The sequence below is a fragment of the Thamnophis sirtalis genome, unplaced genomic scaffold (genome assembly GCF_051295495.1).
Source record: "Thamnophis sirtalis isolate CommonGarterSnake01/CBP01778 unplaced genomic scaffold, rThaSir2_p1.2 scaffold_8, whole genome shotgun sequence".
Taxonomy (NCBI): Eukaryota; Metazoa; Chordata; class Lepidosauria; order Squamata; family Natricidae; genus Thamnophis; species Thamnophis sirtalis.
This window is the reverse complement of record NW_028261388.1, coordinates 60,263,133-60,279,960: the sequence shown is the minus strand read 5'-3', so window position 1 is coordinate 60,279,960 and position 16,828 is coordinate 60,263,133. Positions and strand designations below refer to the sequence as shown.

Sequence of the window (16,828 nt, the reverse complement as noted above, 5' to 3'; positions counted from 1 at the left end):
TTTAGGGTGCATTTCATGCCAAACATCTTGAACAGCTAGTTTTTCCACCATTCTAGAAAAGACTTTAGGCAGTGTTTTCTTTGCCTTTTTATTTACTTTTCTAGTTTTATAGTCAATTTCTGTATCCACAATTGCATTAAAATCACCCAGGATATAGATATATTCATATGCCAATTCTGTTATTTTTTCATGGATTTTTTTTAAATAAAAAAACCTCTTGGTTGCTATTTGGTGCATATGTTGCTACCAAAATTATCAATTTATTATTCATCATTATTTCCACCATCAAAATTCTCCATTCCTCATCTGTAAAAACTTGTTTGGCATTTATTGTTTCTTTTATATACAAGGCTATTCCCCTTTTCTTTTGTAGTGATAAAGCAGTATGTAATTTTCCAATTTTCGGATATTCCAATAATTCATGTTGTTTTTTTATATGTACCTCTTGCATGTCCTTCTCTTCCATCCATTCTTCTTGTCGTCTTGTCTCTTCTTTATCACTAATTCCCATTTTTCTGACTCAGTGGAGATAGCATCCCTGTGTGGGTTATTCTCATATACCATCCAATAGAATTGATTCTGCAAAGTTTAAGTCCCGCCTCTTCCTGCTGAGATCCCCAGCGTTTGTCACTCACTACCACTTGAACAAGACATGCTTTTGATCTCTCCCTGAATATAGTGCTATTTTCCCTTACTTCTTCTGAGTTTCACATTTCTTATTTTACATTTTCCTTACTCCTAGGTTCCTTTAGATCCCCCTCATTGGATTCCTGAAGGTAGCTTGGCTTTCTCGGGGAACAGTGCCACGGGGCATCAGCTCTGGCAGCGCAGGTGGCTGCCGATCATAGGACGGCATCTGCGTCTGCAGATGCCCCAGTAAGTTTTGCAGTGGGCCCCGGGGAGCGCGGAGGTTGGAGGGGGCAGTTTTGTCCCTTGTCAGGCCACGTAGGAGCGTGGGGAGCTGGCAGTAGCTTTCCCTTGCTCTTGGGGATCTCTGGAGTGCTTTTTAGCACCAAAAGGAGTTGCGGCTGCCATTTTGAGCTCCGTAGGAGTTGTGGCCGCCATTTTGAATGCCATTTTTGGCATGAAGAGGCTGCAGCCACTGTTTTGGTCATAGTTGTAAGGCGGTTGCCATTTTGAGAGGCATAGCTTCTCCGGTGTCACAGCCCCCTCCAGTGTATTCCCTCTAGGCCACCAGGCTTACAGCTATTGAGTTCTAGTTTAGGTCTAGTCCCCTCTTAACCTTTAAATAGAGACTAAGGTATTGGCCTCCGAATCAAGAGATTGAATAAGGGGAGCCTATTATTTCCTTAGCTAGTCTACTCCTACAGACAGCAGAGATAGACAGGAATTGGAGGCAATCAGACCTAATCCTCAAAATCAGGAGTAAGCAGCCCTGCCTCACTTATCACTTCAAGGCTTTTCGCACAGGGATCAGTGGGTCTCTTGTTGTGGGCTAGATACAGGCCCAGGCATGCCTGTCTAGAAAGGCCATTATCTGGTCTCATTTACCCAGAAGCCGGGCCCCGGTGTGCCCTTAATTGGGATCGTCACCTCCATTGTTTTAACCTTAAATATCTAGACAGACAGTGTGAGCAGGAATGGAAGGAGGTGCAAGGGAGGTCTCATCCCCTTTGTTGGATGACCCTCTGGAAGACCCATTGACACTTCGCCTACCCAGCAAGCACAAGTCCTCTCCCTCTAAGAAGGGAGGTAGAACCAAGGGCAAGTCAAAGGCCACACAGAGAGCAGAAGTCAGGAGGCAAAAGTCCCTAGACAAGCAATTCGCCAAGGCTCAAAAGGAGGCACAGAAACAGTCAGAGGCCGTGACCTGGGCAGTGACAGTAGCCTCTCCTTCTGAGACCCCTGCACCGGCCGAGACTCCCTATTCTAAGGAAGATCTATCTCCAGACAGTGAGGGCTCTGAAATAGGGGACCTAGACACAGAGGAGGCCCTTCAACACCCTGCTTCGGAAGGGACGGACAGTTCAGGGCCCACAGGTTCTGTCATCTCTTGGTAAGGGATTCAGATTTAGAACAGATTCCCTTAGCTGCCCTCTTCAAGCCTTCTGTGTTTAGGTCTCTTCTAATCAAGGCCCAGAAAATAGCTAACTTAGAGGCAGCCCATGCCTCTAAGTCCCCAGTGGCCAAAAGAGATTCAGCTGGACTGGTATTCACCAAGCCCATTGTGCAGAAGGAGGTGGTTCCTTCCCCGCTTTCTTCCTAGATGTGGTCCAAAGGCAGTGGAAGTTCCCGGGGTTGGGCCCCTTTCCCTCAGCCCAGGACAAACGCTTTTACAATATTGGGCTGGATCTGGCCAAGGCCTTGGAGGTCCCCTCGGTGGATGCTCCAATAGCAGCATTGTCCTCACCCAGTGTGGTTCCTAGCAATCCAGAGTATGCCCTGAAGGCAGAGGATAGAAGGGTGGAATGCGTCCTCATTAAGGGCCACCAATCGACCGCCTGGGCGATCAGGGCGGCCACGGCATCATCCTTCTTTAACAGGACCACACTCCTATGGCTCCAGCAGTTGAGAGATAGGATCCTGGGCTCAGATTCGAGGTCCCACCAAGACCTCAACAAACTTGAAGGCGGCCCCTCAATTCTCGGCGGACACATCCATTAATGCGGCCAGATTTGCGGTCAAGTCAGTGGGGTCAGCTGTAGTGGCCAGGCATCTACTATGGTTGCAGCCTTGGTAGGCTGATACCAAAAATAAATGGCATCTGGCCTCTGAACCGATTGCAGGGGATAGCAATAGCAATAGCAGTAGACTTATATACCGCTTCATAGGCCTTTCAGGCCTCTCTAAGCGGTTTACAGAGAGTCAGCATATTGCCCCCAACAATCTGGGTCCTCATTTTACCCACCTCGGAAGGATGGAAGGCTGAGTCAACCCTGAGCCGGTGAGATTTGAACCGCTGACCTGCTGATCTAGCAGTAGCCTGCAGTGCTGCATTTAACCACTGCGCCACCTTGGATAAACTGTTCGGAGCCCTCCTTGAACCCAGGCTTATAGAATCTAAAGATAAAAGGAAAATTCTTCCTTCTATGTTTCGCAGGACTGAGAGTAGCCAAAAGTAGACCAGGCCATTTGGCACCTCTTGGACATTCAGGCCATTCGGCCGGTGCTGGAAGACCAGCAGAGACAGGCGTTTTACTCCCTATTGTTTATCATCCCAAAAGTGTTGGGGGGCTGGAGAGCAATACTCAACCTCAAGGCCTTGAACCGCCATGTTGTATACCGGTGGTTCAAGATGCATTCGTTAATGACCATTCTAGAGGGCATCCGGAGAGACGACTTCCTCAACTCGATAGATCTGATGCAGGCCTACCTCCATGTCCCGATCCACCTTGAACACCAATGGTATATGCGCTTTTGGTACCTGGGGCGCCACTACCAGTATCAGGCTCTCCCATTCGGCCTCTCGTTGGCACCAAGCTGCTGGCAGCCTTGAAAGCCCACCTATGGGCCTGTCCCATAAGGATAATGTGCTATCTGGACGACATTCTCCTTTTGTCCAAGTCCCCCGACCAAGCCCGCAGGGATCTGCGGGACACCTTAACCGTTCTAGAGACCCACTTCTCAATAAACTTCAAAGAGCCATCTGGTTCCAACCAAATGCATAATACATCTGGGCACCCTCATAGACACCCGTCCTGATCAGGTGTTTCTATCAGGGGAACATCAGCAGAGCCTCCAGGAGTTAGCATGGTTAGTCAGGAGGCAGGACTGGGTACAGTTGTCCCAGCTGTTAGGCAAGATTGTCTCATGTTTTGCAATAGTGCCCTGGTCCAGGCTTCACAGCAGGCCACTCCAATGGTTACTCCTGCCATTCCAGAAGGGCAACGGCAGCTGCTCTACAGTTTGAATCATACTGCCCTCCAAGGTCCGCAGCTCTCTTGGTGGTCTTCACTGGCCATAATGCAGGGTTGCCTGTTCCGGGAGCCACACTGGGTAACAATGACCACCGACGCCAACCTGATGGGATGGGGGGGCCCATTCAGAAACAGATATGGCACAGGGCCAATGGACCCACTTGGAACAGCAACAGACCATCAACCTCCTGGAACTGAGGGCGATCTGGCTGGGGCTTCTTCACTTCCAGTCATCAGTGGAGGGGAAACACGTGTTGGTCCTAATGGACAACATGATGGTGAAAGCCCATGTCAACAGGCAGGGTGGGACACGATCCAAACAGTTGATGAAGGAGGCCCAATGGTTGCTAACCTGGGCGGAGGCACACCTCCTCTCTATACGGGCCAAACATTGCAGGCACTGACAACGTCATAGCAGACTGGCTGAGCTGATCACAGGTGGATCAGGAGGAGTGGGAATTTCATGCAACCCACTTCCGGGAACTGACCAGGAGGTTTGGAACCCTAGTGGCTGATTTCTTTGCTACCAGCCACAACAAGAAGGTTCCCTGGTTTTACGCAAGGTACACGTCTCTAGGCGCGGAGGGGAGGGATGCCCTACAATGTCGCTGGTCGCCAGGCCTTCTTTACACCTTCCTTCCATTTCCCCTGATCCAGCGGGTCATCAGGAAAATGCTGGAAGAGCGGGCGGAGTTGGTCCTTCTGGCCCCCAACTGGCTGCGACACCTGTGGTTCACAGATCTCCTGTCTCTATCCATCGCTCCTCCATGGAGGGACCCTCCCTCCAAGACTTCGCTCTTTCAGGGGGCACATTGGGATCTGCAGTGGGTCAAATTAACTACATGGAGGCTCAGCAGTGCTCAATGATAGTGGAGGGCCTTTCACCAGAAGTCATTTGGATGATCCAGGCAGCCAGGAGGCCCTCCACTATTCGAAACTATGATGGTACTTGGAAGGCCTTCTGCGCTTGGTGCTGGACCAAAAGGGTGGCCCCTACCCAGGGACAGATGTGTCATATCCTCAACTTCTTGCAGGATGGATTGGCTGCAGGTTTGGCACCTAACACCCTTTGACGACAAGTTGCAGCCCTCTATTCCGTCCTCTGCTCTGGACTTGACAGATCGCTGACCACCGAACTGCTCATTTGGCAATTCCTGAAGGGTGCCATCAACTTACACCCTCCAACCGTGCATTGATACCTGTCCTGGGATCTACCACTCATCCTTCAAGCACTCACCCAGGCTACATTCCAGCCGTTGCAGGACACTATTCTTCTCTACATGTCACAAAAGGTACTGTTTCTAATAGCTATCATGTCCACTCGCTGAATTTCAGAGTTAGTGGCTCTTTCCATAAAACAGGACTTGTGCACTATCTATTTGGACAGGATGGTTCTCAGGGTGGACCCAGCATTCATCCCCAAGGTAAACTCCATCTTTCATCGCACACAGGAATTGGTTCTCCCCAACTTCTGTCCACAATCAGTCCATCACCTGGAATGTAGGTGGCACATTATAGATGTCCAAAGAGCTTTGGAGATCTATTTATGGAGAACATCAACTTTCCGTTCCACAGAAGCCCTGTTTGTATCTTTTCAGCCAGACTCTATGGGGCTCAAGGCGTTATCTGCCTCCTTGGGAAGGTGGATCAGGGCATGCATTGCAAAGGCATATTCCTCTCAGGCTCAGCCCAATCCAGATAACATTACGGCACACTCGACATGTAGGGCGGCCACCTGGGGCACACGGGCACCATTGCATGGCCACGTGGTCGTCTCCATCCACCTTTATTAGACACTACAGGATTGACAGGTACACATCGGCTGATGCGGCTTTTGGGAGGAGAGTCTTACAGCTGGTCAGGGTTAATCAGGGGGATTCGTCCCGGAAGGTTTCTCACCTGTGATGCTAGACATGCTTTGGTATGTTCCACACAGGGATGCTGTCTCCATTGAGTCAGAAAAATGTAGTGTTGGCTTACCTATGCTCATTTTCTGAAGAAATGGAGACAGCATTCAGCCCCACCCTTGGAATCCGGGCTGTTATTCTTGGAGAGATCATTTTTTTGTTCACGCACGTCTGTCTGCATATTAGTCTCATACAAAAAGCTGGGGATCTCAGCAGGAAGAGGAGGGACTTGCAGACTCAGTTCTATTGGATGGTATATGAGAATAACTCACACAGGGATGCTATCTCCACTTCTTCAGAAAATGAGTGTATCAGGTAAGCCAATGCTACATTTCCTCTTGTGGTCCAAACTATTTTTCATAAAATTGTTCTGCTTTCTCTTTGGAGTCCAATCTGTGTCTTTGCTCCATCCAAGAATCAGGACCTTTTTCAATGCGGCTTGTTGTTGTTGTTGATGTTGTTGTTTTGTATGGTTGAATATAATACTGACAGGGCACTGATTGCCCTTGTGGAATGTCAAGATTGAGATAGAAATAGTACAATTTCCCTAGTCTGATCTGTCTGTGGCATTTCAAATCTTCAATCATAGTATGTTTATGGACAATCTCCAAGGTATGGAAATGAGGTCATGATGGTTCTCTTCTTCCTTTGCACTGGTTCTAATCTGTGTTAGTAGGTGCGGACACAACTACTATATTTTTTGGACTATAAGAGACACCTAAATTTACAGGAGGAAAATAAGAAAAAATAGTTTTTGGCTTCCATGTGTTGCATTTTTGCCCTCCCTGCCCCCCCCCCCGAAGCATTCTGCAGGGCTCTGCAAGGCCCATTTTCACCAAAAATGGACCCATTTCCACCAAAAACAGGCCTGTTTTGGGGTTCCCATGCCTTCAGTGCATCACCTCCCAGGCCCCCAGAAGCACTCTGCAGTGCTCTGCAGGACCTGTTTTCACCAACAATGGACCAATTTTTGCCAAAAACAGGCCCATTTTTGGGCTCCCAAGACCTCCTTGCATTGTGTTTTTGCCCTCCCAGGCCCCAGAAGCATTCTGCAGAGCCTGCTTTTGGCCTGCAGAGTGCTTCTGGGGGTCTGGAAAAACAATTTTTAAGCTTGGGAGCCTAAAAACGGGCCCATTTTTGGCGAAAATGGCCCATGTGGTTCACTGCAGAGTGCTTTTTGGGGCCGGGGAGGCCAAAAATATGATAAACGGAGGAGTCAGGAGGCCAAAAACGCCCATATTCAGTTTATAAGATGCACCTAAATTTTCACCCACTTTTTTTTGGGGGGGGGAGGTGCGTCTTATATTCTGAAAAATATGGTAGTTTGAAACCTTTGCTGTATTGGGTTCCAAAGGGCTTAATACTTTTCCTGCTTCTATTCAACAGCTACATAACAGTGTTTGATGACATCCATCCATCAGCAAGTGATCAACCATCATTGGTATGTGGATGATATGAAACTTTACACTTTAACCCCTGGCTAACCAGTTAGTGTTGGGGAGATCTATAAAGTATCTGGAGTCTATAAAGGCTGGAATGGTACTGAATCAGGGATGGGATTCTACTGGTTCAGGCAAACTGGTAGCTCCAACTATCAGCTGGGAGCGAACTGATTTGCTCCGACTTTCAGCTGCATCCGCCCACCCGCCCCTGCTCTATACTTACCAGTGACGTGCGGTGAAGCTTATGGCTGGTGAGGCAAAATGAAAGAAAGTGGCTTTTGCTCCCCCGCAGCAGCTATGTCTGAAATAGAGGCGTCCCGTGCCCCGCAGCTATGTCCGACCCAGCTGCAGGGCGCGGGGCACCTCTATGCCAGGCAGAAGCAGTGGGGCGCTTTCTTTCGACTTTTGCCTGCCCCGCAGGGCAAACATTTTCACCTTGCAGGCACCGGAGCCGCAGGCCACCAGGAGTATGTCCCGCCCGCAGCAGAAGAGCGCCGGTTCCTGCCCAGGCTGGAGCGAAAGCCGCAGAGGCCAAAGACGAAGAGGGGTGGGGGGGTATTCCAAGAGGCCCCCTCCCCTTTTTGCATTCTGCAAGCCATCTCCAAGCAGCCCCGGGAGGAAACAGGCCAGCCCCGCTTCCCTCCGTGGACTTTTCGGGAGAGGAGGACCCACATTCCGCTCCCCCTTCCAAGCCCCGAGTGGCCAGCCTCGGTTCCCGCCGCTTTCTTCCAGCGCTCCGGCAGGCCTGTCGAGGAGGAGCCTAGACAAGACTGGAGCGAGAGCCGCGGAGGCGAAAGGCTGGCCACTTGGGGCTTGGAAGGGGGAGCGGAATGCGGGTCCTCCGCTCCCGGAAAATCTGGGGAGGGAAGCGGGGCTGGCCCATTTCCTCCCGGAACTGCTTGGAGACGGAAACGGAACTGGGGCTGCAGAGACTCGCCCGCGGCCGGCTTCTCTGGAGCGGAGAGGGGGTGATAGAAGCGGAGCTGAGCCTCTGCTGCTGTGGGCCTGGCTTGCGGAGTGCAAAAAGGGAGGAGGCCTCTTGGAACACCCCACCCCCACCCCTCTTCCCCTTTCGCCTCCGCGGCTCTCGCTCCAGCCTTGTCCTCATTTGAAGAAGTCAGCTTCTTTTTACCACTTTAAATATTCTTCAGGGAATTATTTATGTTTCAACTGGTGAACCAAATAATACATACATGTTGCAGTGAATTTTGGGAAGTGTTCAAGAATAACTATAATTTTCTATAGGAAACTGACCATTTTAAAATGATGTCCCATATTACTATACTTATATACTCGGTCAAACATCAAATATCACTTTATAGCTGCATATTATAGGGGATGGATGATTGGAATTTTGAATTCCTCCCCCTGTCCCCTCCCTCGGGCCCACCTTTTCCAGCTGTGTCAGAGGATCATTTCAACTCTCCTCTTGTCCGCCATGATGAAAATGTAAAAAGAAAAAGGCAACTTAGGCAAGACCTGCTGCTCCCAGACCAGGAGGCAGTGAACCACATGCTTCTCTTGCATAAGAAATTTTTCGCCTTTTAAACCTTGCTTAACTCTGAGCAAGGGTTAAAAGGCGAAAAATTCCTTATGCAAAGGAGGCCCGTAGTTTTTTCGCCTCCCCCTGCAGTTAGCACTAAGCAGAGTCATTCTGGCAGCAACTACCTTAGCCTTTTTCCTTTTAATTTTTCTTTTCTTTTCCTCATGATACCGGTGAGGCCCCGCCTCCCCTGTCTCCCCTGACTGTACGTCCCTGATACTTACCTATATTCTGTTTTCTGAAGCCCAACTGAGAGCGGATTGCCGCGCCTCAGCTGTTTTGCACAGGGACTGCAGTAGAAGGTAAGTTTTCAAATGCTCAGCGAAATAGTAGTTATACCGGTTGAATCCCACCACTGGACTGAATGGCTTTGGTTTCAAGAACTTTCCTGTTACAGAAATTTAATTCTTCCAGGTAAAATTTGTATATAATTTGGGAATTCTCATGGGCCCTCAATTTATGTTCAGTGGACTAGGCTGGCAGTTGCAGCCATGAACACTTTCCCAAAAATCCATCTTATTCACTAATTACATTCTTTCCTGGATCAGGAAATCCTTTTCATAGTTGCCTCAAATTTGGACCATTGAAGTGCACTTTACACTTTACCTTTGAAAATTACTGAAAGTGACAACTGATACAGAATACAGTCATATGAGTAGTTATGGGAACTTCTGTTTTGTCCATTCAGCATCTTTGCTTTGTGAACTGAAGTAGCTATCTTGGTCTTCCTAGTGCAGTTGAAGGTGTTGGTTGTGCTTTAGTACCATGTTTCTCCTGTTGTTTTGGTAAAGTGACATGTTCCAGGTCCCAGCATTATAGGAGATGTGCCTTCTCTGTAAGTATTCCTATCTTGTGGAACATTGTTCCCCTGAAATCTCCATAGCCCTAACCCTACTGTGATTTCATAAAAGTCTGAAAACCTGGCTCTTTCAGAAGGCCTTGGAATAGAGTGAGTGATCTGTTCCCTAATTGTATATTGATGTTATAGTTGTGATTCACTTTGATTTATCCTTTTTCCAATGTGCTAAAGTATTGTTTTCTTGGTTCTAGTTTCTTTTTAATATTTTTGTTCTGGTATTTTAAATGCTAACACATTGTTTTTTCCAGTGATTGAAGCAGCACATTAGATAGATAATAGATTTCTGCTGGTACTGTTTATTTAATATATTTTATGGTTTTACTGTTTGGTGTATAGTAGATAGATCTATCACCTATGTTGGACTACAATTTCTAACATCTTTAGTTAGCTGAGCCAGGAATACATACAATAAATGATATAACTAATTAGTGTTAGTTGGATTTCCTTTGATGGCTTATTCGTTCTAGAGCCTAGTTCCATTATGTTTTTCAAAGTAATATTGTAGAAGAATGAAATAGGTATATATATAGGTTAACTTTGCTGGAATATTAAATGGTCATCTCTCTCCTGAGTATAAGCCAGGTGTATTTTGTTCATAAAAATAGAATGATTTTAGTTTTCTAAATTTGAATGAAGCTCTTAAAAATGTTAGATTTGTCAACAGAATGGAATAAATCATAATTCTCAGAAAGTGTATAAAGAAAAAAATATCTATCTCATCAGATCTATAAATTTTTTCATTGCATTTGTGTGTGTGTGTGTGTGTGTGTGTGTGTGTGTGTGTAAACTATGCACTTTTATTATCTTCCAATCCCACATTCAGAATTAATTATCAAAAAAGTCTGGTGATTCTGCTGTGATATTTGCACTTCCTTCTAGGCCAGTTTTCTCAATTCCATATGTTCTTGTTTTTAAATAGATTGTAAACGCTTGGGAAGAAAGAATCTCTTCTAAGTGGCGACGTCATGCTTTCTGCAACTCCCCTGTATGGCAATGTTCATAGCTGGATGAGCAGTGAGAGGGTCCGTATGTGTGGAATTAATGAAGACAGGTAAATATTTATGTATCAGAAATTGTAAATTTTACCATTATTACTGGAGATTTTCTATTACCATAGTAGAGAACATTGCATTCATTTGCCCATTTTACAAATAAAAGTTTTCAGAGTAAGTTTTATGGGAAACTTGATAAAATGATTGTAAGTACAATACTTGTATTCAATGTTACAACATTGTTCTTTTGAGCGTATTTCCTCAAGGGTTTTCTGATTGAAAATGCACATAGTAGCTGATTCTGTTTTTGACACCCCACTTTTTTCTCTTTCTGAAACCCATTTTGTTGACACTCTGAAGGGACATGACAAACAATTATTACCTGATGTCTCTCTTAGAGGTTATGTTAAGACTGCTAACCTTGCTGAAGATATATAGCTTTTTTCTTTTTAGTTTAAAGTGACACGGAAAGGAAAGAAGGAAAGAAAGATTACAAAACATGGTAGTTGAGGACTTTTGGCATTACATTATCAAAGCACTAATAAAAGGATACATATAAAAGTTTATAAAAGTGTTTGGCTAGCTGTGTTTTGGTACAATATTTAATCAAAGGTGCTGCTTTATCTTATATATTGATTGTGTCACTTTAAATATCATAGATTAGAATTGACTCTTCTGGGTAATGATGAAACTTTCCTTCTGCTGTATGTCAGCAATTGTGTCCTTGGGATTTGAAAGTTGGCACCAAGGAGCTTTTTTATTGGCATTTTTTAGGATAACAAGTCCCTGGGCCGCAACACTGCCAAGGCACAGATGTGTGGCTTCCTCTTTGTCACTGAACAGCTCATCTTTTGTATGATATTAGGACAGTGTGATAATTTTCTACTTCCTTCATTTTTTAAAAAAAAGATAAACCAACCTGGAATGTTAACTAGAAAGGTTATTGTACGTCTCTAAAAAACACTTCTTTTTATAAAAAAAGAACTTTCAAAACTGAATGAATGCCTGTAGATATTATTCTCATGCTCCTTAATATTCCACTGCACTATTTTGCCTATAATCTGGAATACTATGTATCCATAGTATTCACAAATACATATTAAGGTACAGCTTAATAGGAAAAAGTAGTCATATCAAAATATAAATATCATAATTTTATTTCTAAACCTGTTTTTAAACATCCCTTTAAAACAGGAAAATCCCTGTAAATGATGGAGATGTCTTGAAAAGCAGGCTGGAATTAAGGGAAGAAAATCACCTGAACCACAGTGTGGTAAGAAACTGATAATACAGATTAAAGATACAATTGTTGTTAACCTGTTATATATTGTTTCATTTACAAATAATTAAGTACAGTTGGAGATGATGAAGCATTTAGTTCATTATGGTTCAGATGTGGTATTTAGACATTAAGATCTCTATTTTCTCCTGTGTGCTGCTTGGAGAATCCAAGCATGGGTTAACTTTGTCCATTAGCCTAGAGACTGAGTTATGAAATTGTTGACCACACCTCCTCTGACTGGAAGAGTTCAATTTTTTAACTCAGTCCAGCCTGAAGAGACGTAAATATATTTTCTCTAGGTTAATAGACAATATTTAATGCATAATTACTAGTGTTTGTATGTAGCCTTTTAATTTCCTTAGCTTAAAGGAGTTTGATCCGGTTGCAGCATTGGGGTGGCTTTCCGTTCCAATGGATAGCCGCTCGGTATAGTTTTGGGTACTAGCCTACCTTGAGAGGTGAATGAGCACTTTAAAAATTCCAGCAAACACTTTAAAGCCTGCGTTCTCCTGACGGCGAGTGGAGCCGTGTAGCAGTCCCTACTTGCAGGGACTGTGAATTGGGAAGTTGCCTCAGCAGCACAACTTGAGCAGCCGCCGCCATTCTGAGTGGTCAGAGCAATCACTGGGTACGACGGGCAGTCATTTTGGAGGCAAGTTTGAAATTCGCACCTTCTTCCTCAGCTGAGAAGCAATGCCTTGTGTTTTTTCACGGCGAAAGCTACGGCGACGTAATAACAGTTGCCAACCACAAGCTTTGGGAGGTCAGTACGCCACCACTCCACCATTGCGGACAAGGTCTACAGCAGTGTGGTTGTGTGTTCTTTGCTCCAGCAACACTTGTGGCAACTGCTTGCGAATTGCTCTTGGCCCTATTCTAAGGAGATGAAGGGATCGTGATTATAAGCTTGAGTCTGCTGGGATAATGGCAGATCGTTCTATTTCTAATAGCAGCACTGGGGCCGGGTCATCCCGCTTACTGCAGACAGACCCTGACGGGGTTAGCACCAGGGTGGGAAGGTCCATTACAAAAAACACCTGTAGTAGGACCCGTGCAGGCACCTCGTCTGCAGCTGCAGACAGGAACTCCAGGCATAAGCAGAATGGCCTTCCAGCTCCAACGGTCCTTGGAGGAAGCAAACTACCTAGACCCCTTCCAGTCCGGCTTCAGACCCGGTTACAGCACAGAAACCGCTTTGGTCGCATTGATGGATGATCTTTGGAGAGCCAGAGATGAAGGACATCCCTCCATCCTGGTTCTCCTCGACCTCTCAGCGGCTTTCGATACCATCGACCATGGTATCCTTCTGCGACGACTGCGGGAGGTGGGAGTGGGAGGCACCGTGCTACGGTGGTTCTCCTCCTACCTCTCGGACAGGTCGCAGTCGGTGTTAGTGGGGGGGCAGAGATCGTCCCCTAGGCCCCTAAATTATGGGGTGCCTCAGGGCTCGGTCTTATCCCCCCTACTATTCAACATCTACATGAAACCGCTGGGAGAGATCATCCGCAGGCACGGGATTAGATACCATCAATATGCGGACGATACTCAATTGTATCTGTCCGCCCCGTGCCAACTCAATGAAGCGGTAGATGTGATGAGCCGGGGTCTTGAGGCCGTTATGGACTGGATGAGGATTAACAAGCTTGTGCTCAACCCAGAAAAGACCGAGTGGCTGTTGTGTTTTCCTCCCAAAGATTTGACTAATATTCCATCACTCAGGCTGGGGGGTCAAATTTTACACCCCTCAGAGAGGGCTCGCAACTTGGGAGTCCTCCTGGATCCGCAGCTGTCATTTGACCACCACCTAACAGCTGTGACCAGGGGGGCATTCGCCCAGGTTCGCCTGGTGCGCCAGTTGCGACCCTACCTGAATCGGGAGGCTCTCACAACAGTCACTCGGGCCCTTGTGATCTCCAGGCTGGAACACTGCAATGTGCTCTACATGGGGCTGCCCTTGAAGAGCATCCGGCGACTTCAGCTAGTGCAGAACGCAGCCGCGCGAGTGATCGCGGGTGCACCTCGATTCACCCGCATAACACCTATCCTCCGCGAGCTGCGCTGGCTACCTGTTGATCTCCGGATGCGCTTCAAGGTGCTATTAATCACCCATAAAGCCCTACATGGCAGTGGATCTGGATATTTGAGAGACCGCCTTCTGCCAATTACATCCCTGCGACCAATAAGATCCCATAGACTAGGCCTCCTCCGTATTCCATCGGCCAGCCAGTGTCGGCTGGCAACCACAAGGAGGAGGGCCTTCTCAGCAGTAGCCCCGGCCCTTTGGAACGAGCTCCCTGTGGAGATTCGTACCCTCTCCACCGTCCAAGCCTTCCGCATAGCCTTGAAGAACTGGCTCGCCCGTCAGGCCTGGGGATAAGGATAGTTACCCCTCCCGAATGATGAATGTATGTTGCCTACCATTTTATTATATGTCTCTATCTTGATGTTTGTATCCCCCCCTTCCCAGTTTTATGTGAGCCGCCCTGAGTCCCCTCAGGGAAAAGGGCGGCCTACAAATTCTAATAAAACCAAAACCAAACCAAACCAGAAGGGGCAGCATCTGCCCAACCCTTCAACTACTGTAGCTATTAGCAGGTCACTGCCAGCCCTAACTGTGGAAAGGCTTTCATCTCCTCCGCCGGGGTCTTCTATTAACATGGCAGGGACCCAGGATTGGTCTCCGGATTTACCTCTACCGAAGGGATTGTCTGCCAAGGACCTAGGATTGGGACCCCAATCTCCTCAGTGACTAGCTGACTTTGGCCTGGCCATTATATCTGTGCCTGTGCACTCAGTGCCGGTGGCAACATTCACCCCCACAGCTGCGGGATTGAGGCCCGAGGAGGATACCCCCTTTAGTCTTAGGACATGATAGCAGCAGCCATCTCACAGAGTGTGGATGTAGAGCTGCAACGTAGGGGGCAACCCCCTTGTCATTCTACCTTACCCAGGCCCTTGTCTACCTCGCAGTTGGATCCCCCATCCCCTCTACCTTCTCTTCATAGTAAAGGTTCAGTGATTGGGGAATCAGGAACTTTCTGAGGATGAGGCCCCAGCTCAGGACAAACCCGCATTTTCTGTGTTATTTCACCCAGCCTTATTCAACTCACTGTTATATAAGGCTAAGATCACGGCTAATATGGCAGGCTTTAGCACTCAGGCCAGCACCTCGGTTCCTTGCAGATTGCCTATTTGCAGAGCAGGTCTCGGAACAAGATGTAATTCCAGCCCTTAAATTATTTTTGGATGTGGTCCAATGTCAATGTACGCAGCCAGCTGCTGTCCCCCCTCCCAGCAATAGCAATAGGAAGCTTTATAGCTCGAGCCCAGAGTTACAAGGAATTCTGCAATTCTGCACCATGGAACCACTTATAGCGGCCCTGGCCTCCACTGCCTTGGTACCTTCAGAGGTGGCAGATGGGTTTAGGGTGGAGGACCTCAAGGCGGAACTAATGCTGCACAAGACAACCAGGCAGCAGCACGGGTGCTGAGGGCTGCTACGGCAGCCTCATTTTTTAATAAGACTTCACTCGTCTGGCTTGGGCAACTGCAAGCAAGAATAGTGCCAGAGGATATGCGCTTGCATCAGGATGTAAATAAACTGATTGCAGCAGTTGAATATTCTTCCAACGCTACCCTCAATGCAGCCAAATTTGCCTCCCAAGTGGTAGCATCTAATGTCACCTCACACCTCTTCCTATGCCTTTGCCATTGGCAGGCAGATATGCTCTCCAAATGGCACTTAGCATCTGCTCCCTTTAAGGGAAGGGTGCTATTTGGAGATGTGTTAGAGTCTATTTTAATAGAGACATGGGATAAGCGCAAGGTGCTCCCATCCTCGTAGGCACACTGACAGGAGGACTCAGACGTATTTTTGGTGCCAGTCCTTTTGGGCCACAGATACTGGGGGAGCTCCAACCCCATATCTCCCTAGTTACAACAAACCATACACACAGGGACACGACATTCTCAGGAATAGTTTGGAGCTAGAGATTGAAACAGACAGCAGACCCAGCAACAACCTCATGCCCGACGGCCATTTTGTGGCACCTCCAATTGGCCTTTTCATTGCTATAGGTGACTCCCAAGAGGATGGCCTCATTGGTGGTCATCTCACATCATTTTGCACACCAATGGGAAGAAACCACCTCAGATGCTTGGGTTATTTAAACAGTGAGGCTGGGACTCACACTAGAATTCCTCTCCATCCCCCCAAGGCAATTTATCAGCTGCCCTGTTCCCAGGTGTCAGATGAAAAGGGGCCTCAGGGACATTGAGACCTGACACCTGTTGGACACCCAAGCCATAGAGGCAGTGCCCTGGGACAGGAAAGACTAGGATTTTATTTGATATTATTCCTAGTACCCAAAAGCTCAGGTGGGGTGGGAGGGTGGTGGAGAGCCATTTTAGATTTGAAAAGACTTAATCTCCACCTAAAATATCAGTGCTTCAAGATGCAGTCACTCAAGACCATTTTGGGCTGTATCTGCGAGGGTGGTCTGATGACATTGGCCGACATCAAGGAAGCGTACCTCCATGTGCCCAAGCATACCTCCACGTGCCCAAGCTTACCTCCACGTGCGGTTCCAGTTTGTCCTGTGCCTGGCACACAGGAGGTTCCTGTGGTTCCAGTTCACAGGGTGCCACTTTTAGTACAAGGCCCTACTGTTTGGCCTCTCATCGGCCCCATGAAACTTCATGAAGCTCCTGGCAGCTATCGCCAACTATCTTCACTCACTACCAGTCAGAGTGAACTGCTATCTCGATGACATCCTGGTTCTTTCGTTGTCCCATGTCCAAGCAAGGCGGGATCTCCAGACCACAATTGCCATCGGCCCTGCGAACCTTCATGAAGCTTCTGGCAACTATCGCCAACTATCTTCATTCACTACCAGTCAGAGTGAACTGCTATCTCGACGACATCC

The 16,828-nt window shown here is 47.3% G+C and overlaps 1 protein-coding gene across 6 annotated transcripts in view; it reads left to right on the top strand.

The window, feature by feature from the left end:
* BCOR (BCL6 corepressor) overlaps positions 1-16,828 on the top strand; it is a 121,072-nt gene that overhangs the window by 46,082 nt on the left and 58,162 nt on the right. For 5 of the 6 annotated variants that reach the window (XM_014060904.2, XM_087721778.1, XM_087721777.1 and 2 more), the window contains exons 2-3: positions 10,549-10,680; positions 11,816-11,894. In XM_014060904.2, the coding sequence (XP_013916379.2) occupies positions 10,595-10,680; positions 11,816-11,894 (165 nt within the window). In that variant the 5' untranslated portion in view covers positions 10,549-10,594. Of the gene's footprint in view, positions 1-7,171; positions 7,227-10,548; positions 10,681-11,815; positions 11,895-16,828 lie in introns of all 6 variants that reach the window. The other variant, XM_087721776.1, reaches the window with a different exon arrangement.